This window comes from Diabrotica virgifera, chromosome 9 (genome assembly GCF_917563875.1).
Source record: "Diabrotica virgifera virgifera chromosome 9, PGI_DIABVI_V3a".
NCBI lineage: Eukaryota > Metazoa > Arthropoda > Insecta > Coleoptera > Chrysomelidae > Diabrotica > Diabrotica virgifera.
Window position 1 is genome coordinate 49,010,774 of NC_065451.1, and position 22,152 is coordinate 49,032,925.

At 32.7% G+C, this 22,152-nt stretch overlaps 1 protein-coding gene across 5 annotated transcripts in view; it reads left to right on the forward strand.

Moving 5' to 3' along the window:
* The window catches only part of LOC114340691 (radial spoke head protein 3 homolog B-like), a 132,458-nt gene extending 111,451 nt beyond the window's left edge, over positions 1–21,007 (forward strand). For all 5 annotated transcript variants that reach the window (XM_050661989.1, XM_050661991.1, XM_050661992.1 and 2 more), the window contains 2 exons: positions 2,522–2,809; positions 20,653–21,007. In XM_050661989.1, the coding sequence (XP_050517946.1) occupies positions 2,522–2,809; positions 20,653–20,907 (543 nt within the window). In that variant the 3' untranslated portion in view covers positions 20,908–21,007. The remainder of the gene's footprint in view (positions 1–2,521; positions 2,810–20,652) is intronic.
* Positions 21,008–22,152: the final 1,145 nt, after the last annotated feature.

Genomic DNA, 22,152 nt, shown 5'->3' on the forward strand with positions numbered 1-22,152 from the left:
TGCATTTTAATAACTAATTTTATTTACTACATACAATTGTTTACGTTTTAATACCATAACCTGAATCTTATTTTTTCTTCTTATTATGTTTTTCGACTATGGCCTTGACAATTATCCAGTAACCAGGACTAATATAATTGGCCAATAAAATTAAAAGTGCGAATAATGTTGCTGAGCGTAGAAACCAGGTGTCGCTTTGCCTAACTTGCACGGTCCTAATATATCGAAACCGGTAGAGTTTAGCGAAATTAATTTAGAATACATTTTTTAAGTAAAAATATTAAGACAATAAAAGTTTTGATTCAAAAAGTTATAGAGTGAGTAATAAAAAAATTGAACCTATTAAATGAGCGCTGAAAGGCGTGTGTGGCGCCCTCTGGATAATACATCTTTTTGGTGGCGAATTTAGATTTCCTGTTCCAAAAAACCCCGCTTACCAAATTTAGTGTTATTATCCCGTATCTGTTAGAAAATATTCAAAAATAAATAAAATAAAAATTTAGCTTTGACATCCTGTATTTCGGTTATTACCAACTTTCGTACCAAGATAAGTTACCTTAAATCGACTTATTTTAAGCTCAGGAATCAAAGGTTAAGCTTTTGCCTATTCTTTACCAAACACCTTGTATTATAACAACTTTTGAATCTATAAACAATAATACATTTTTAATTTACCATTTTTCTCCATACCTTCTTGTCCATTGGATCAGAAACCAGATCTTAATATTATTTTCTTATGTTCTTTCGTCCTTTGCATAGTTCCTGATTTGTGTTTGTATATACAGAGAGAGTCTGTAAAGTGGAATAAATTCAATATCTCAAATACTAATTATTTTTTTGGAAAATGCTCAGACCCGTCGATTAGTATTTCAAATTGTCCTATTTGACATTCAATAATAATGTATACAGGGTGTCCCAATTTAGAGATATCACGTCATCGTCGATTTTCTTAAATGGCAACACTGTCATTTTGATAGCTAATTTGATAGGGTTTGTAAAGTTATACATAACTGCAAAATATCAAATTTTTATTCTCTACCATTTACAAGATAATAGAAAATAACAAAGTTATATCTGTAATTTGGAATATATTCAATAATTAAAATACTAACTGTTTTTTTGAAAAATGCTCAGACCCGTCGATTAGTATATCAAATTGTCCTTTTTGACATATAATAATAATGTATACAGGGTGTCCCAATTTAGAGATATGACGTCATCGTTGATTTTCTTAAATGGCAACACTGTCATTTTGATAGCTATTTTGATAGGGTGTGTAAAGTTATACACAACTGCAAAATTTCAAATTTGTATTCTCTACCATTTAGATGATAATAAAAAATAACAAAGTTATGAAAAAGAAGTAATCAACTAATAATTGAATTTAATTATTTCAATAAATTAAGCAAAAACTCATAATGTTGCCCTCAATTATTGTCAAATTGTCAATGGGCAACGTTATGAGCATTTGCTTAATTGAAATAAATAAATTCAATTATTATTTGATTACTTCTTGTTCTTCATAACTTTGTTATTTTTTATTATCTTGTAAATGGTAGGGAATAAAATTTTGAAATTTTTCAGATGTGTAAAACTTTACACACGCTATCAAAATAGCTATCAAAATGATAGTGTTGCCATTTAAGAAAATCAACGATGACGTCATATCTCTAAATTGGGACACGCTGTATACATTATTATTATATGTCAAAAATGACAATTTGATATACTAATCGACGGGTCTGAGCATTTTTCAAAAAACAGTTAGTATTTTAATTATTGAATATATTCCAAATTACAGATATAACTTTGTTATTTTCTATTATCTTGTAAATGGTGGAGAATAAAAATTTGATATTTTGCAGTTATGTATAACTTTACAAACCCTATCAAATTAGCTATCAAAATGACAGTGTTGCCATTTAAGAAAATCGACGATGACGTCATATCTCTAAATTGGGACACCCTGTATACATTTTTATTGAATGTCAAAAAGGACAATTTGAAATACTAATCGACGGGTCTGAGCATTTTCCAAAAAAACAATTAGTATTTGAGATATTGAATTTATTCCACTTTACAGACTCTCTCTGTATATACCTTTCTACTTTGGTCATATCTTCATTTATATAGATATTTTCTTTCTTGTTGTTCAATTTATTTTTATTTTTTATAACTGCTATATTTTCTTTTCTACTACTTAACTCAACCAAAAATGTTTTCTCTCTAAAATTTTTCGCTATATTTACTGTTATTTTAGCACCTACTTATTTCCTTCTAAAATTCCTTATTGTCTTACATATTGTCTCTTTATTTTTTATCTTATAAATTTTATTCTCCAATGTATATAAAATCATAGAAACATACTAATTAAGACGTCATAAACCACTTATTAATAACATAAATAAACTATAGCTTATCGATGAAAATGAACATTCTCATTGCCTCAATAGCTTAGCTTAAAACTTACTGTAGAAACAATTTTTTTTACAACCTGTTCTAAACTACATTTTTTTCTTAGGCTGATCGAAATATTTCCAACACCAGAGCCGAGCAAGCAAAGAGAAGAGCGTTGGCAAGAAAAAGAGCCATCAACCAACAAGTCAAACCTGCTAAACCAACTATAGTGCGCTACGCGGTACCACACCACCTACAAGAGAAGATGTTAGATATTAGTCAACTACAACATCTTTTGAGGACAAAAGAACTAACAGACGCAGCCACTCAGACTGAGAACGATCAGTGTTTGACCCAAGAATCGATTAGTATTGAAAAGGCACATGCACAGGTTCAAGTGCACCCTACGGACGTAAGTAATTCTTTTTTTTCTTTATAGATACATATTTCCTTATACACCAGTTAATAGGGAAAAAATCATCGATTTCACGTAAAAATGTTAAGCAGGGTTTTGAAGGTTTTAAGCGATAGATGAGGTATAAATGATGATAATTCTGTGAAGACGTACAGCTAATTTTTCTTCTTCTTTTTTTAAAACAGTTATAAAGAATGAAAAACTAAGTTTTTTTACTATAAAACGTTTCTTATCCATTTTAGAGAAAAATGTTTCAAATAAATATTGTAGACCTTAAAAAGTTCTTCAATTTGGTGTGACACATATTGCAATATATAAACAATTGACCGAGATAATTGTAAAAAACTCTCATTTTTGCACTAATTTTTAAATATTAATAACTGTATTTTTTGCACAACGATATTTAATTTAACTACTTTAAATTATGCCAATTAATGGGTTATTTTAGTGAGCTAAATTTCAACCAGATCGACCAAATAGTTTATAAGTTATTCAATTTGTTTATCCCAGACAGCAATTGTTTAAACAACTGTTCTTGCCCTAACAGTAACTCTAGAGATATTTTACAAATCGCAATCGATTATTTGAGAGTTTAGTTTTAAGATGTATTGAAAATGTTTTAAGATTTTATCAAAATTGTTGTTAAAAAAACCGCCTGAAAAAGACTCTACTTTTTAGGTTATAAACAATTAGAATAACTTTGACAGTTTTTACATTACACGCTCGTATGTAGGCTCACTGAAAAGCTGGTGAAAATATACACATTAAAATAATAAAGTGGATTTTATATGACTAATAGAAATCGAGTTAGAATTTTTTTTTCAATAAATCATATTTCCATTTTTTATAAACATTAAGAGCTGAAAATTGAATAAGTTGTTTAAGAAAGTCTATATTTTACGATCCAGTTTATAGATTGCATATGCAGTAAAAAAATAAAAAGTCATGACTCATTAAACTGATGGTACTCGTGAAACACCGCCAACAAATGTGAAGGTGAGAATAGCTTCGTTTTATTTTTTAGAATGGAATCCCAATTTGAAACATGTTGAAAAAATTTGCAGTTTAATTGCTATTACTTGCTTTAATTTTACAATAATTTCTCGTAAGAATTACTTATATTTTACTAATTAAAGAATATTATTTATATAAATATACAATAATAATTAGCTCAGGCCCAGAAAATAAATTGGTTGAAAACACGATCTTATCCATAAAACAAAAAATATTTTTAGCAGTTAGTAAAAATAAAAAGCAATTGATTCAACTTTTATGTGCAGAGCTCAACAAATCTGGGTACCGAACTAAAGTAGCAGATGAAGATGCAGACGTATTAATAGTGCAGACAGCTCTTCACGAACATACATATGAAACTAACAAGACCATTGTAATAATTGGTAATGATACTGATATACTCATAATATTGACGCAACTCTCTGCTCCGGACAATAACATATATTTTGAAAAAAAAAGGCGCAAAAGGAAAATCTATCTATTATAGTTGTAATAGTTTTAAACATTCTCATCTAAGAAAATACGTTGGGTTCTTATATATTTTTACTGAGTGTGATACAACTTCCTCTTTTTTAATCAAGGAAAATTCAAATTATTAACTGCATCGTCAGAAATTGTAGATCTGATAAATATTTTTTATGACGAGAATGCTAACAAGGAGGACATCATGAAAAACGGATGTGATATCATTGTTGCTTTGTATTCTGCTGCAATTGATGTTACATATAAAAAAAATAATAACATATTGGCATTAAATTAGTTACGTTTTTTACAATTTATAAGAAATACAGGGAAAAAATCTTTTAAATTGGAAAATTTGCCCCCAACAGAAGGTGCAGGTTATCAGCATGTACTTCGCGTTTAACACTGGTTAGGTAAAAAACTGGATGCTACCCAGTATGGATGGAAAAAAACTGATACGGGTTTTGAACCTATTTACACCTTAGATTGTTTGATACCTAAAGAGATATTAAAACAAATTACATGTAAATGTTCAACGGGTTGCAAAAGTACAAGATGTGGCTGTAAAAAATATGGTATAAACTGTACGGATCTTTTTACAAACTGTGCAGTGGAAGAAGAGGAGAAAAAATGTTGTAATCGCGCTGCAGTGGTTCTTGACGATGTCGAGTCAGACTTTGTAGAGGATAAACTGTATCTTGCCGAGAAGCGATTTAGAAGTTATAGACGTTCACTAGAATAATCAAATTAAAATTCATAAACAATGTTCTACTTTTTTATTTTTATAATTAATTATATGAATTTATTAAAATATATATATTACCATCAAAACAAATATATGAATTTTATTCTAATTATTGAACTTAACATACATCATTAAATAATAGTGCAAACATATTACATATTTATACTTATTAGATGCCTATCTAAACAAATATTAATAGCTTCATTAAATTAAATAACATTTCATAACAATTCAAAAACAAAATAAAACAAAAATTAGTTTTTTAAAAACTATTAAGGACTTTTAAATACTTTTTAATTATTTCAAATAAAAAAAAAATAAATAATGTATTGTACTAATTTATAATTATTTTATATTTATATAAAAAATATACTTTAATTAATAATTTAAATAATTTTTAAGGAATACTTGTAGAGTTCAATAACTTTTATAATAAAATTCAATTAATTGATTTTCACGGGATTTTCCAATTGTGCAAGGTGAAATTTACACAATTTTTAGTATTTTCTTGAGCTACTCCAGTTAAAAAAGAAGGTTGTGCATGCTATGGAAGGTGATAATATATTGCAGTTTTTTCCCAAAAAAGGAAGCGAAGCTTGAACAATTTCCACCTTCACTTTCGTTGGAGGTGTTTCACGAGTACCATCAGTATAACAGGTCATAAGTTTTTATTATTTCACTGTATATGCAATCTATAAACTGGATCGTAAAATATAGATGTTTATAAACAATGCAAAATTTGATTTATAAAAAAAATACTAACTTGATGTATTTTTTCACCAGCTTTTCAGTGAGACTACATGCAAGCGTGTGACATAAAAACTGTCAAAGTTATTCAAATTGTTTATAACCTAGAAAGTAGGGTCTTTTTCAAACGAGTTTTTTAATAACAATTTTAATAAAATGTTAATTTTTTCTTAATGCATCTTAAAAGTAGACTCTCGGATAATTGATTGCGATTTGCTCAATATCTCTAGATTCACTGTTAGGGCAAGAACAGTTGTATAAACAATTGCTCTCTGGGATAAACAAATTGAATAACTTATAAACTATTTGGTCAATCTGGTTGAAATTTAGTGCACTTAAAGAAACCATTAAATGGCATAATTTAAAGTAGTTAAATTATATATCATTATGTAAAAAGTAAAGTTATTAATATTTAAAAATTAGTGCAAAAATGAGAGTTGTTTGCAATTATCTAGGTCAATTGTTTATGTATATTAATATGAGTACTATCAAATTCAAGAACTTTTTAAGATCTACAACACTTATTTAAAACATTTTTCTCTAAAATTTACAAGAAACGTTTTATAGTCAAAAAACTGAGTTTGTCATTCTTTGTACCTGTTTAAAAAAAAGAAGAAGAAAAATTAGCTGTACGTCTTCACGGAATTATCATCATTTATCTCTTATCTACCGTTTAGCACCTTCAAAACTCTGCTTAACATTTTTTCATGCTTTTTTCCCTATTAACTGGGGTATTATTCCATGGAGGTACAACCCTTCGTGAGTGTTAGCCGAATCGAGAACATGCCTCCATTCCTCCCTATCCGGAGCAATCTCCATCCAATCCTCCACGCCCATAGATTTAAGGTCTCTTACTATATTATCTCGCCACCCGAGTCGCACATGGTCTTCTTCCAGCTGGATCTCCTTCTCATACCAATCTTACTATTCTTTCATCAAAACGTTTCCTGAGGTGTCCTGCCTATTGGAGCCTTCAGGACTTTATTCCTTTTATGTTAATGTCTGAATATAGTTCTTCTAGTTCTTTGTTATTTATTATCCTGTATTGCCTTGCTGCTTCATCTAGCACAGGCCCAAAATCTTCCTTAGGATTTTTCTTTCGTTTGCTTTTGTTACCGTCCACGCTTCGCTACCATACATCACTACGGGTCGTATACTTGTTTTATGTATGTAGTCGTATGTTTCTTTTTATAAATTTTGTGACCTGTGTGAACATGATGTTAATATAGAGCTGAAATTGAACAGGAATTGTGAACAGAAAAGGAACAAGAGGTAATTTTACGAAATTCTCTGTACTGTAATGTTAGTATAATACAAGAAGCAATCACTCTATTCCTCAATACGGAATCAAAATATTAATAACTAAGCACATACTCGTAATCACGCTATCCCAATATGGAATTAAAACATTAATAATAGACGGAGAGGCAGCGCTGAAAAATCTCTTTGAATTTACTAAAGCTAGATTTTTCACAGTTGATTACTGTGAGTGTGTAGAGAAACATACTGCGGTCGGTCAAGCGAATCGTAGAACAGGGGTTACTGAGAGGGTATCAAATTTGCTTTCCTACGAAGGTAATTAAATCCATTTACTAAGGCTGAAAATCAGTACACACATTCTAAATTAAATATAAATAAAAGTGATTATAGTCGGTCAGCTGTATGACGGGACAGAGCCGGTCGGCCGGCCCCAATATTCGATTGAGGAAATGAAGCATTCTGGCTCGCAATTTTTTCGTCCAGCATGGATTTACTTGAAATTTTCACAGAAGGTAGGGAATAGTCCGTCCAAGGATCATTTTCTATATCATGCCGCTATCATACGCTAAAATCTTGGGGGTGGTTGCCACCCCATCTCGGGGGTGGGAATTTTTTATTACATTTTAACTATGTAATTCGATGGAAAAGGTATTAATGAAAAAAATGTTTTTTACATTTTCTTCGTAAAACTAATATTTTTCGAGTTATTCGAGCTTGAAAATAACAGTTTTTCGACGAAAAAATCGAGAGATTTTCAGTGGAGAGATTCAAGTATAGTCCTGAAAGAATCAGATAGAAAAAAGAGGAAAATCAAAGAAGCGGCTCTAATTATGCTAAATGAAACCAATTGTGTCGCAAATTCCTCGGTAGAATGCAATAGGATGTGGTTGCCCATACTGAAAAAGGAAGTCAATAGAAAGAAAATACCACGATTAGTAAGTCAATAACATATCGAGTTAGTACAAATTTTATATTTTAGTATTACTTATTGTATATCTATTTATTATTAATATTATTTATAATTTAAACATATTAAAGTCAGAATTTGGTATTAGTTTTTTGAAGGTAAATTAAATGTAAGACCAAATACTTACGATGTCGGGATAGTATCACGAGGTTTTTTCCTGGTTTTCCCTCGTGATTTACTATGGAATCTCTAACGCGAGAATTTTACTGTCATCGTTGCATTTGGTTGTCTTTTTAAAGACAGATCACATGCTATGATTTTTTGCGACGGATATTCTTGAGTTGGGGTTGATTTCATGCAATCGAATGAACTATCCTTTAGTAAAGTCGTCCCAGGAACACAACTCATAAATATTGGCGATATCATTTTAAAGTCTTCTACTTTAAAATGTATAATATACGTCTGAATTGCCAATATAAATGAGCCAGATTAAATAAATTATTAGAAGAATTTTTTTACTTAGCAACAACATTTTTGTTTATTTTAATAGTATTTTGTATTTTGACAACGAAACCCGATTTGGGCTTCGAAACGTTAATAAATTCATTTTTTAGTAAAATTGTGGCTTATTTCCCATAGAAAATACTTAATTATGAAAAAATCGACTTTTTTAGAGGGTTTTTTGAGAACACCTTGAAAAATATGCATTTAATCAAAAAAACTGTAGATATAAAAATTGTATCATTTAGTAACACAAACCAAATTCTCTTCCAATAATATCTTTAAGACCAACACAAACCGAGATGCGGCATGTTAAATGTTAGCTTTTTTCGTCAAATGCATAATTTGAAATATTCAAAGCCAAATAATGGGAAAATTTGCATTTTTCGAGGAAAACTTAAATAATATTTTTTCAAGTATAAAATTAGGCCTTAAAAAATAACGAAAAGTTTCTAGCATGAAAATTAAGCGACTTATAATCAAAAAAATGTCGGTACCTGCTTTTCTCTACGAAAAAATCAGTGAAAACAACCCCCTAACTACCTTCCTAATTCAAAATTGGTCTTCACCTTTCTGTAGTTCCTTTTATATTCATATTATCAATATACTCAAGGAGATAATTAAGTCGCTTAATTTTCATGCTAGAAACTTTTCGTTATTTTTTTTGAAAGGCCTAATTTTATACTTGAAAAAGATTATTTGCTTTCCTCGAAAAATGCAAATTTTTCCCATTATTTGGCTTTGAATATTTCAAATTATGCATTTGACGAAAAAAGCTAACCACAAAAGCTATCTCGGTTTGTGTTGGTCTTAAAGATATTATTGGAAAAGAATTTGGTTTGTGTTACTAAAAGATACAAATTTTATTTCTACAGTTTTTTTTTGATTAAATGCATATTTTTCGTGGTATTCTCAAAAAACCCTCTAAAAAGTCGATTTTTTCGTCGAAAAACTGTTATTTTCAAGCGCGAATAACTCGAAAAATATTAGTTTTACGAAGAAAATGTAGAAAACATTGTTTTCTTAGAATCACCTTTTCTATCGAATTACATGGTTAAAATGTAATAAAAAAATTCCCACCCCCGAGATGGGTTGGCAACCACCCCCCAAGGTTTTAGCGTATGATAGCGGCATGATATAGACAATGATCCTTGGACTATTTCCTACCTTCTGTGAAAATTTCAAGTAAATCCATGCTGGAAGAAAAAATTGCGAGCCAAAATGCTTTATTTCCTCAATCGACTATTGGGGCCGACAGACCGGCTCTGTCCCGTCATACAGCTGACCTACGATAATATCTTTTATGTATATTTAATTTAGAATGTGTGTACTGATTTTCAACCTTAGTAAGTGGAAATAATTACCTTCGTAGGAAAGCAACTTTGATACCCCCTCAGTACCCAGTTATACCCCTGTTCTACGTTTCTCTTGACCGACCGCAGTATGTTTCTCTACACACTCACAGTAATCAACTGTAAAAAATCTAGCTTTAGTAAATTCAAAGAGATTTTTCAGCGCTGCCTCTTGGTCTATAACTACACACGGACTCTACAACGACTCGTCCCCCGGCTGGACACGGGCGATCGTTCAATGCGCAATCACCAATGAAGCAATCCTTCAATGCAAAATCGTTCTGTAGCGGTCTTCTACTCAATACTTAAGTTAGCCAGGGAGTTTAGAAGCTCAATGAGCCGCAAGACTTCGGCTGTTCCCAACTCAATTCATTGGGAACCGAATGGCAACAGGCTGATGCTGGTGGCTCGGCGAGTTCCTTTCAGCTCCGTGCGCTGGGTGGAACTGATTTTCTGTTGCTCCGCTCTCTATTAAATACAATTTCGGTGGCCCATCTCCTGGCATCCATCGGTAGTGGTGGAAGATTAGTGTGACTGCGTGGCTATCGATGTGCGTTCGGTCCCTTCTGGAGAGCTGAATGCCGATCTGAAAGTCCAATCGTTGCAGTGCTGACTTCTCCTGATATTACATCAGCCAAACCAGTAGTAGAATCTAAAATAGGATTTATAAACATTTTATGACTGTTCTTTTGTCTTTAATTATTCTTGTTATTTCTATGTTCTCTCTTTACCGTCTATGCATTATGCAGGTTGTCTAAGTTAATCAGTCCTGAATCATTTTCAGTACTTCTGTATTTTGTTGCTTCAGTTTTTCGACGTTTAGCTATTTTGTTGTTTGTTCCTGCTTGTCTTTGTTTTTGGAGATGCTGTATCTACATTTTGTCTGTATCAATAAGTGATCACATTCACAACCTTTTTTCTGTTGGTTGTCGATTGCTACTCTATGCATCATTAGACATAAAGAATAAAAATTAAAAATTGTAACAAGATAACAACTAATGGATAACAATAGTTTCTATTTACAACATTGGGCGCTTATTATTTAGGCCATAGGCGTAACCAGGGGGGTTTTGGGGGTTATAACCCCCCATTGGGATGTACTTTGAGCTCTATACGCTTAACACCATACTCCTCAGAGACCTTCCAGTAGTTGTAACCCCCCCTTAGGATCATCCTGGTTACGCCTATGATTTAGGCTTCCACTACCTCTGAATAGTCGAAGGAAGGTGCATCTAATCTTAAATGCAAATCTAAACAATGAGAAATTGGAGCAGGGACACATAAAAGATGAGATTAACTAAACACTAAACGTATTTATAATACTATCTCCGCTACGGAGGTTGGCAATCATAGCTATTTTAATTTTTGAGACAGTAGTTCTAAAAAGTTGTTTTGAGCTACATCCAAACCATTCTCTCAGGTTCTTCAGCCATGAAATTCGTCTTCTTCCGATGCTTCTTCTGCCATCTATCTTTCCTTGCATTATGAGTCGTAGGATGCCATACTTCTCGCCCGAATCACATGTCCGAGATACTGTAGCTTTCTTTCTTTAATTGTAAGTTCAACTTCCTTCTCTTTACCTTCTATTCTCAGTACTCCATTGTTCGTAACTCTATCTACCCAGGAAAGCCCTCATAATTCTTCTATAGGTCCATATTTCAAAGGCGTTACGTCGTCTCATTGTCTCTACATTTAACGTCCATGATTTCACTCCATAGTATAGTACATTGTATACGTAACATTTTGTTAGGCATACTTTAAGAGCTAATGTTAAATATTTGCTACATAGGACCTTTTTCATTTTCATAAAATTAGAACGTGCTTTTTCGATTCTGACTTTGATTTCTGCAGCGTAGTCGTTATTTTCTGTTATAAGTGTTCCTAGGCAAGTGTACTTTTTTACTCTTTCGATCTGCTGGCCCTCTACTATCAAGATTTCGTTAGTATTATGGTTTTTCTTACTAATTTTCGTAAACTTCGTCTTTTTGATATTGAGAGAGTCCGCCCTCCCTACCACACCTTACTATTTTACTCATGAGTCTTTGCAGGTCTTGTAAACTATCGCCTATTATTACTGTATCATCTGCATATCTGATGTTGTTTACTAAGACTCCATTTACTCTTATGCCGACTGTTTCATCTTCCAGAGTTTCTCGTATTACCTCTTCAGAATAAGCGTTAAGTAATAGAGGTGATAATATGCAGCATTGCCTGACTCCTCTCTTTATTTCCATTTCTTTAGATATTTCTTTTTCAATTCTTACTATTGCTCGCTGATTGTAATAGAGGTGTGTTATTAGTCTTAAATCTCTTTCATCTAGGTTTTTATTTTTTAGAATTTCCATTTTCCAATACATTAACAAATAAATTTAATATCAACCAAAATAAATATTACTTAAAAGCTTAACATATAAAAAGCTTATGTCACTGTTACGGAGGTAAGATGAAGATGTAGTTGACTGTAGTTCAGATACTTGTACTGTACTAGATGCTGACTTTTTCATGATAGCAACCTTGTTACTTTAGTTATCCCATGTGCCGTGCACTACGTGGTTTGTGTGTCCCACCAAAAAGCGGGACAAGACGGATTCAAATCAGAACAAAAATACTAAAACAAAAATCCTTGTGTTAGCGACAGCATAATATATTATTTAAACTATTGGCTTGCCATGGAGTTATAAAATTAATAGGTTTGTTAAAAAGAGAAGAGCAGTTAGCAAAGACAATCGAATGAATATAGTTATCATTAAAATAAATTACTTAACCTAGATACACATATACCGTTGAAAAGAAAAGTGTATTAGAAATTTAAGGGGGTTTATAAAAACAAGTCATAACATAATCAAAAATGAATAACCATTTTCAATTTCGTTGCAACACGAAACTACAGCCGCATCATTATTCCAGTCCAATCAGAGAGTGCAGCAAGCACCTCTACCGGTTTCGAAACTTATTAGTCTCTAATAAGGAGGCACATATGCTGATCTCTCTGACCCAACTAGGACAAACCCGGCGCGCCGTCACGGATAGAGAGACACGGTAAAATAAGATCTAGAATTGAGCAGTACTGAGCCGCTTTTAGAAAGATGTCCAAGGTATTATGTAACAGAGATCTAAAATTGGCATTGCAGAGCCGCCTACTTCGCTGTTAGGTGTTCTCGGTCTTACTTTATGATGTCGAGTCTTGGACTTTGAATAAAACTGATCTAAATCGCCATGAGCTTTTCGAAAGGTGGTGTTATAGAAGAATTTTAAAAGTTTATTGAGTGAAGACTCGAAACTCCACAATACTAGAACGCCTCAGAAAGACTACTGAGATTATAAAAAGCTTCAGGAAGAGAAAGCTGAATGGAGTACTTCGATCATGTAATAATGGGTGCCAAATATAGGTTGCTACAAAATATTATGCAAGGGAAAATAGCAGGCAAACGCAATCCAGGACGAAGAAAAACTGCATGGCTGAAGAACTTCGAAGCATGGCGAGATTGGTATGTTATTAATACAAGCATTGACAGTGAATAAAATTCAGATTGATGTAATGGTTTCCAAAGTTCTGAGAAGACATGGTACATGGAAAAAAATAAGAGTATTTAGTGTCTTTGTTATAATATTATGTTATGAAAAAAAAGTAAGTTTTCAATCTAATAGCACATAAAACAACATCCAAAAATGTTACTCTACATCCTACCAGATTCAAAACAATGAGAACCTTCTCTGGTAACACCTCCGAGGCTTCTACAATTTGCAAGCCATAACGGATGCTGAGACTAAGGAAGATGAGGGAATTTTACAATTTATAATTCACGTCCCATCTGCTCAGCGCGGTAAAGTTTCAACGAGAATGGCTCCCTTCGTACTCCAATGAGAGTAAACATGTAAATCAAAAATGACTAACCGTTTTAAATTTCGTTGCAAAACGAAAATACAGCCGCATCATATTTTAGTCCAATCAGAGAGTGCAGCAAGCACCCCTACCGGTTTCAAAACTTATTAGTCTCTCATCAGGAGGAGCATGTGCTGCTCTCTCTAATCCAACCAAAACAAACCCCGGCGTGCAGTCACGGATTGCAACGAACGAAATGGCATAGATGCCCTAGCGGCAACTGCTAGCAAAAGACTAAGTTTTCACTCTAATGGCATATAAAACAACATAATGTTGTTAATGTAATGTACAACGTAATGTTCCACCAGACTGAAAACAATGGGAACCTTCTCTGGTTACACCTCCGAGGCTTCTACAATTTGCAATCCATACAGATGCTGAGACTAAGGAATATGAGGGAATTTTACAATTTTTTAATTCACGTCCCATCTGCTATCTGCCCAGCGCTGTAAAGTTCCAACGAGAATGTTTCCCTTCGTACTCCAATCAGAGTAAACATGTAAATCAAAAATGAATAAAAATGGTTATATATTCAAAAAATTGCTGGATTTGTGGATGTGATCAATAAATTGCATTTTTCTGTTTCGTGTGTGTTTTACTTGGGAGCGAGTCTATATGGGCATGACATGGTATAATTGATTTAGTGCACATTTACGAAAAAATAAATATATGCCTTGCCTCATTTTCATAATTGTTTATCCATGCGGTCATCTAATTATACATAAATGTCAATTTTAAAGATACTGTGCAAAAAAAAAGAAAATATCCTTTTTTATCCAGTACCCGGTAAATTTACCTATTAAGTTGTGTTAAGGGTTATTTTGTTGCCCGCACAACACGCAAGCTAGAAGAAATGTATACCACCTTCTCAAATGCTTCAAAAATATGGGCCTGCAAGTAAACGAGGAGAAAACTAAGATGATGGCATCAACACCCAACATTTAAAATATTGGCTTGCCATGGAGTTATAAAATTAATAAGTTTGTTAAAAAGAGAAGAGCAGTTAGCAAAGACAATCGAATGAATATAATTATCATTAAAATAAATTATTTAACCTAGATACACATATACCGTTGAAAAGAAAAGTGTATTAGAAATTTGGGGCTTATAAAAACAAGTCATAACAGAATATTATAACAAAGACACTAAATATTATTATTCTTCTCCATGTGCCATATCTTTTCAGAACTTTGAAAACCATTACATCAATCTGAATTTTATTCACTGTCAATGCTTGTATCAATAATATACAAGGAAAAATAAAAGAAAAGAGAAAATTATATAAAAAGTGGCAAGAAACCAGATCGGACATAGATCTTCAAAACTATATGGTCGCCAAAAAGGAAGCGAAAGTAGCAGTAGCAAAAGCTAAAGCAGAAGCGTATTCAAACCTATACGATCAACTTAATACCAGGGAAGGCGAAGCAAAGATATATAAAAATAGCCAACCAGAGCAACGAAAGCAAGAGATTTTAATCAGATTAGATGTATGCGAGATGAAAATAATAAAATACACGAAAAGGATGTGAAAAAGAGATGGAGAAAGTATTTTGACAGTTTATTTAATGAAGAATTTGACAGACAGCCTGTGGAGTTAACGGAGACAGTAACAGCAATGGTTACCAGAATAACAAACGAGGAAGTGGCTCAAGCGCTTCAAAAAATAAAGAAAGGAAAAGCAGTCGGACCAGATGATATTCCTGGGGAAGTATGGAGAGCATTAGGAGAAACAGGAATAAGTTGGCTAGCAGGTCTAATTAATAGAATTATGGAAGTTGGACAAATGCCAGACGAATGGAGAAGCAGTATATTAGTACCTGTCTGCAAAAACAAGGGAGACATACAAAAATGCACAAACTACAGGGCTATAAAACTACTTAGCCACACCATGAAAATATGGGAGAGAGTAATTAATAGACGGATACGTGAAGAAACCGAAATATCCGATAATCAATTTGGCTTTATGCAGGGCAGATCAACAACAGATGCAATTTTCACTGTAAGGCAACTGATGGAAAAATACAGAAATAAAGAGACCAACGCTCATATGGTATTCATTCATCTTGAGAAAGCATATGATAGAGTTCCTCGAGAGATTCTGTGGTGGGCACTCAATAAGAAAGGAGTCCCTGGCGAATATGTAAAGATTGTGAGAGATATGTATGAGGGAGTAACGACTAGTGTTAGGACAGGTGTGGGAGAGACTGACAAATTTCAGGTGAAAGTAGGATTGCACCAAGGCTCGGTGCTTAGTCCTTATTTATTCTCATTAGTTTTGGACCAGATAACAGCGAAACTACAGGGTAGTATTCCATGGTGCCTAATGTATGCTGATGATGTAGTGTTAATAGAAAATAGTGAAAGAGACTTAGAACAAAAACTGGAACAGTGGAGACAAGCTCTGGAGGAAAAAGGTTTAAAACTTAGTAGGACAAAAACAGAGTATTTGGAATGTTCATTTAAAGATGGAGCTACTACAAATAAAATGGTACCTTTGGATGCTGAAATGATTGTGAAAAGCAATAGTTTTAAGTACCTAGGATCGGTATTACAGAGTAATGGAGAAATAGATGGAGATGCATGCAGTAGAATGAGGGCTGGATGGATGAAGTGGAAAGAAGCGAGTGGTGTGTTGTGTGACAGAAAATTTTCAATGAAGCTGAAGGGAAAATTCTATAAAACAGCCATAAGACCGGCTATGATGCACGGAACTGAATGTTGGGCAGTGAAAAAGAAAGAGGAACAACGAATGCATGTGGCGGAAATGAGAATGCTTAGATGGATGTGTGGAGTGACAAAGAAGGATAAAATTAGAAATGAGTATATTAGGGGAAGTCTAGGTGTGGCACCAATTGATGCCAAAATGAGAGAGCATAGGTTAAGATGGTTTGGTCATGTTCAACGTCGAGACGTTAATCATCCAACACGAAGAGTAGCTGAAGTGCAGATTCCTGGAAGGGGTAGGAGAGGAAGACCAAAGAAGACTTGGGGGGAGACGATAAGGCAGGACATGTTGGTAAAGGGGATTAACATTGATATGACCCAAGATAGAATTGTGTGGAGAAATGCAATTAGGGAAGCCGACCCCGCATAGGGATAAGGCAAAGAGAATGATGATGAATGCTTGTATCAATAATATACCAATCTGGCAAGTTCTTCAGCCATGCCGTCTTTCTTCGTCCTGGACTGCGTTTGCTTGCTATTTTCCCTTGCATAATATTTTGTGGCAACCTATATTTGGCATCCATTATTACATGTTCGAAGTACTCGAGCTTTCTCTTCCTGATGCTTTTTATAATCTCAGTAGTCTTTCTGAGACGTTCTAGAATTCTGGAGTTTCGAGTCTTCTTCACTCAATAAACTTTTAAAATTCTTCTACAACACCACATTTCAAAAGCCTCAAGGCGATTTAAATCACTTTTATTCAAAGTCCAAGACTCGACACCATAAAGTAAGACCGAGAACACGTAACAGCGAAGTAGGCGGCTCTGCAATGCCAATTTTAGGTCTCTGTTACATAATACCTTGAACATATTTCTAAAAGCGGCTCTGGACTGCTAAATTCTAGATCTAATTTTACCGTGTCTCTCTACTTTACAATTTAACTGATATCCAAGACAAACAATTTGATCAACTTGTTAAAGTTTGGTACTCTATCTTCTAGTTTGGTACGTAGACGGTTTTATTTTCTGTTGTTTACTTATTACGAATATTTTGGTTTTTCGTATGTTCAGATCCTTACCTGCTTCCCCACAGCTCTCAATGACACTGTCAAATAATGTTTGCAGATGTTCTTGAGTAGAAGCTAGCAGTATCGTGTCGTCCTACACTGAATATTGGTAAAATCTTAACAACTTAATTACTGAGTACTCCCAAATAGATTAGATTTAACGACATGAATGGGTTTATGAACTAAAACTCCACTTTAAATACAGAAAAAATGCAAAAAATCGGTGAGTTCGGTATAATAAGGCAATTTGTTTATGCCTTTAAGGAAATACGTTTAAAACCTTCTCTTTTTTGTTTATATATTCGCCACTTTATATTGAATTTAATGACGATTGAATTACAATTTTTTTAAATCATTCGATTTAAAATTTGTTACTTATGTCCCATAATTAAAATTTGTTTTAACTATTTATAATGGGAAATAAGCCACAATATTATTAAAAAATGATTTTTATTAACGTTTCGACGCCCAAATCGGGTGCCGTTGTCAAAATACAAAATACTACTAACATAAACAAAAATGTTGTTGCTTAGTAAAAAAATTCTTCTAATAATTTATTTAATCTGACTCATTTATATCGGCAATTCAGATACATAATATCGCACCCTCAGTGCAAGACTGCAGTAACGCAAAATTTTATGAAAATGAAGTAATCATGGAATTCGATTGTAAACATGCATATCTATCCCCTGTAAAACTTTAGTAACTTTCAAATGCTTAATGGGCTAAATATTACAACAACAACAGTTTAACTATTTTGCATTTTTGAACATAAGTTCCGTGCAAAACTGTTGTAACTCTAATGTAACAGAGTTACAACAGATTCGATAACAAGCAATGAAAAAAGTAAAATATTTGTTATTTTAATGTCTATATATGTGGTGTTTAATTTTAATATACAGCGCGTCTACGTAATCCATTAACGGCTGAGACAATAAACAAAGATTTTTGAGACCAATCTATTGATGTAAATTTTATGTCCTTTGTGTGATATTATATTTATTTTCCATAAGATGTGTGCGATGTCGTTTGTGTATTGACAATACTGAGAGGTCAAAAATATCTATTCTCATAAAACTTGCCAAAGAACAGCCAAAAATTCAAATGGCCAAAAAGAAAGATTTGGTATACTTATGCCATTCGGGTATGATACCAGAAGCCCACCATAGTTTTTATAAAAATATTTTGGCACAAGATGATGTACGAGAAGAGGACAACAACTACGGTAAAACCTGTCAGCAACGGCCACTAAAAATGAAAAAACTATTGGCCGATAGAGAAAGGTGGCCGGTATTGTCAGTTTTTGTAGTCTAGATGTACATAATTGGTTTGGGAAATTTTTAAACTGGCCGTTAGTACAGGTGGCCGATATTGGCAGGTGGCCGGTAACACAGGTTTTACTGTAAAAGTAAATGTTTCTACACTTTTTACAATTTTCTCCGTGCAAAACTGTTGTAACTTTGAAATTCCTAATTTTTTTTGCATTAATATTATTTTATTTAAATTTGTATTTTTGGCTAATGTAATATAGGCTGAAAAGCATGCAAAATCATAATCAAATGTTAATTTTTCTTAAAACTTGTGTCTTATTTCACCGATATTAGCACAAAAATAAACAAAATCGTCTTTATCTCGAAATTTACTTATTTTGACTTACTGGAGTCTTGCACTGAGGGTGCGATATGATACATTTTAAAGTAGAAGACTTTAAAATGATATTGCCAATATTTATGAGTTGCGTTCCTGGGACGACTTTACTGAAAGATAGTTCATTCGATTACATGAAATCAACCCCAACTCAAGAATATCCGTCACAAAAAAAATTCATAGTATGTGATCTGTCTTTAAAAAGACAACCACATGCAACGGTGACATTAAAATTCTCGCGTTAGATATCTCATAGTAAATCACGAGGGAAAACCAGGAAAAACCTCGTGATACTATCCCGACATCGTAAGTATTTGGTCTTACATTTAATTTACTCTCAAAATTAATACCAAATTCTGACTTTACTATAATTTTGTTTAAATTATAAATAATATCAATAATACATGGATATATAAGTAATACTAAAATATAAAATATGTACTAACTTGACTATTGACTTACTAATTGTGGTATTTTCTTTATATTGACTTCCTCTTTCAGTATAGGTATCCACATCCTACTGCATTCCACCGAGGAATTTGCGACACAATTGGTTTCGTTTAGCATAATTAGAGCCGCTTCTTTGATTTTTCTCTTTTTACTATCTGTTTCTTTCAGGACTACACTTGAATCTCTCCACTGAACTCTATGTTCATTATCCCATGCGTGTTGACATATTTAATATCTATCAAATTCTCTATTTTTAATATAATATTGATGTTCAGTGGAGAGATTCAAGTATAGTCCTGAAAGAAACAGATAGTAAAAAGAGAAAAATCAAAGAAGCGGCTCTAATTATGCTAAACGAAACCAATTGTGTCGCAAATTCCTCGGTGGAATGCAGTAGGATGTGGATACCATACTGAAAGAGGAAGTCAATAGAAAGAAAATACCACAATTAGTAAGTCAATAGTCAAGTTAGTACATATTTTATATTTTAGTATTACTTATATATCCATGTATTATTGATATTATTTATAATTTAAACAAAAATATAGTAAAGTCAGAATTTGGTATTAATTTTGAGAGTAAATTAAATGTATGACCAAATACTTACGATGTCGGGATAGTATCACGAGGTTTTTCCTGGTTTTCCCTCGTGATTTACTATGAGATCTCTAACGCGAGAATTTTAATGTCACCGTTGCATGTGGTTGTCTTTTTAAAGACAGATCACATGCTATGAATTTTTTTTGTGACGCATATTCTTGAGTTGGGGTTGATTTCATGTAATCGAATGAACTATCTTTCAGTAAAGTCGTCCCAGAAACGCAACTCATAAATATTGGCAATATCATTTTAAAGTCTTCTACTTTAAAATGTATCATATTATGTATCTGAATTGCTGATATAAATGAGTCAAATTAAATAAATTATTAGAAGAATTTTTTTACTAAGCAACAACATTTTTGTTTATTTTAGTAGTATTTTGTATTTTGACAACGGCACCCGATTTGGGTCTCGAAACGTTAATAAAAATCATTTTTTAATAATATTGTGGCTTATTTCCCATTATAAATAGTTAAAATTGTAAAAATGCCACAAGAAAATAGCTTCAGGACAACATTAAAATTTGTTTTATATATTTTTAGCTTTTTGACTTTAACATCGAAGTCCAACCAATTGTAGAAGTTTTGGTGTCAAAAACCATCGAAGAAGCTCTAATAGAAGTACTAGAGGAAGAAGAACTAATGGCAATGAAAGAACAGCAAAGGAAATTTTTAGAATACATGGCTACCAATACCAGTGATGAATTAGAAAGTGACTTGAACGAGAACACATTTAAAAAATTTTCAGAAAATATATTTAGGAATAATTATATGCCTAATTTGATAACGTCAGTTTAAATGATAAAATTATCTTACACTTTTGTTTAGGTGCTATATCAGCAGGTTCTATTGTTTAATATTTTAATGTTTGTTACATAAAATTTTAGTGACATCAAAATTTGTGTTGTTATTCATAACGTCCACTAATATTTACCAAATAACTAAACAAATATGAGAAAATTAGAGGAAGGTTGAATGCTCGAGTATATGGAATTAATAGGGATAAAAGGCAGATTTCGAGCATATAGTTTAATCAAATCTTGCCTCGCTAACTTAGCATCATCCAGTGGCGGTCTCAGAGTCAGATTTTGGGAGGGGCGATGGTCTGTTGCAGGGAGGTCTGGGGGGTGCAGCCCCCCAGCCGGAAAGGGGGTCCGGAAAATTTTTAAAAATATGGCAAGATTTTGAGAGTTTTAAAAACATTTTATTCATTTGAACAGTTGATGGACCGAATATGGACTGACTGTCACTTAGTGGTTATGACGAACGGAGAAAAAGGAAAATCACTTATTATTATTACAATTAGTATGAGTGGAAACAGTTTTACACTATAATAAAAAATAAAAAAGCTAGCCTCTAAAGCTTGTTGTAAATATTGTTCGGCTAACTTACAAATAAAATATTCAAAATATATTTTGTATTCTTGTGATTGTATCAAAAACCAATTTAGAACTATTGAAAACAACTCAAAGTCTAATAGAAAAGGTTTGTGGGTGATAGTATTTTTCAATGGCAAGCCTCTGAAGCAAGTCTCATCTTTCTAAACCTTTGACGATTTAGGTGGTTTTACTTTATCACGAACAAACGTCAAACTTCAGAGGTTTGGTCTGACAATGTTAGTTTTACGCTTGAATTGAAAGAGCTCAAAACACATTTTACCTTTTAAAACGTTAAAATTTACAATAAATATACAATACAAATTAGTCTATTAGAATGGAAAAAAGGAGGTTCACATTATATATTGTAATAGTTTTATTAGGTTATAAGTAATAAAATAACAAGTTATAAGGTTTTAAAAAGAATGTAATTACAAATCGAATTCAAGTCTTCGATGGCCACTTTTGGCGAATCGTTCTAAAACTTTCGTTGGGTCTACATTGATGTCTCGATGGGCATGGAGTAGAGCAAGTCCAGTCAACCTGTCTTGACGCATCCGTGTTCTTAGCCACGACTTTATTCTCTTTAGAGATTGAAAGCTACGCTCTGCAGAAGCATTGCTGATGGGAAGTGTAGCTAAGACTAGAAGTAGCTTGCTGACTGTAG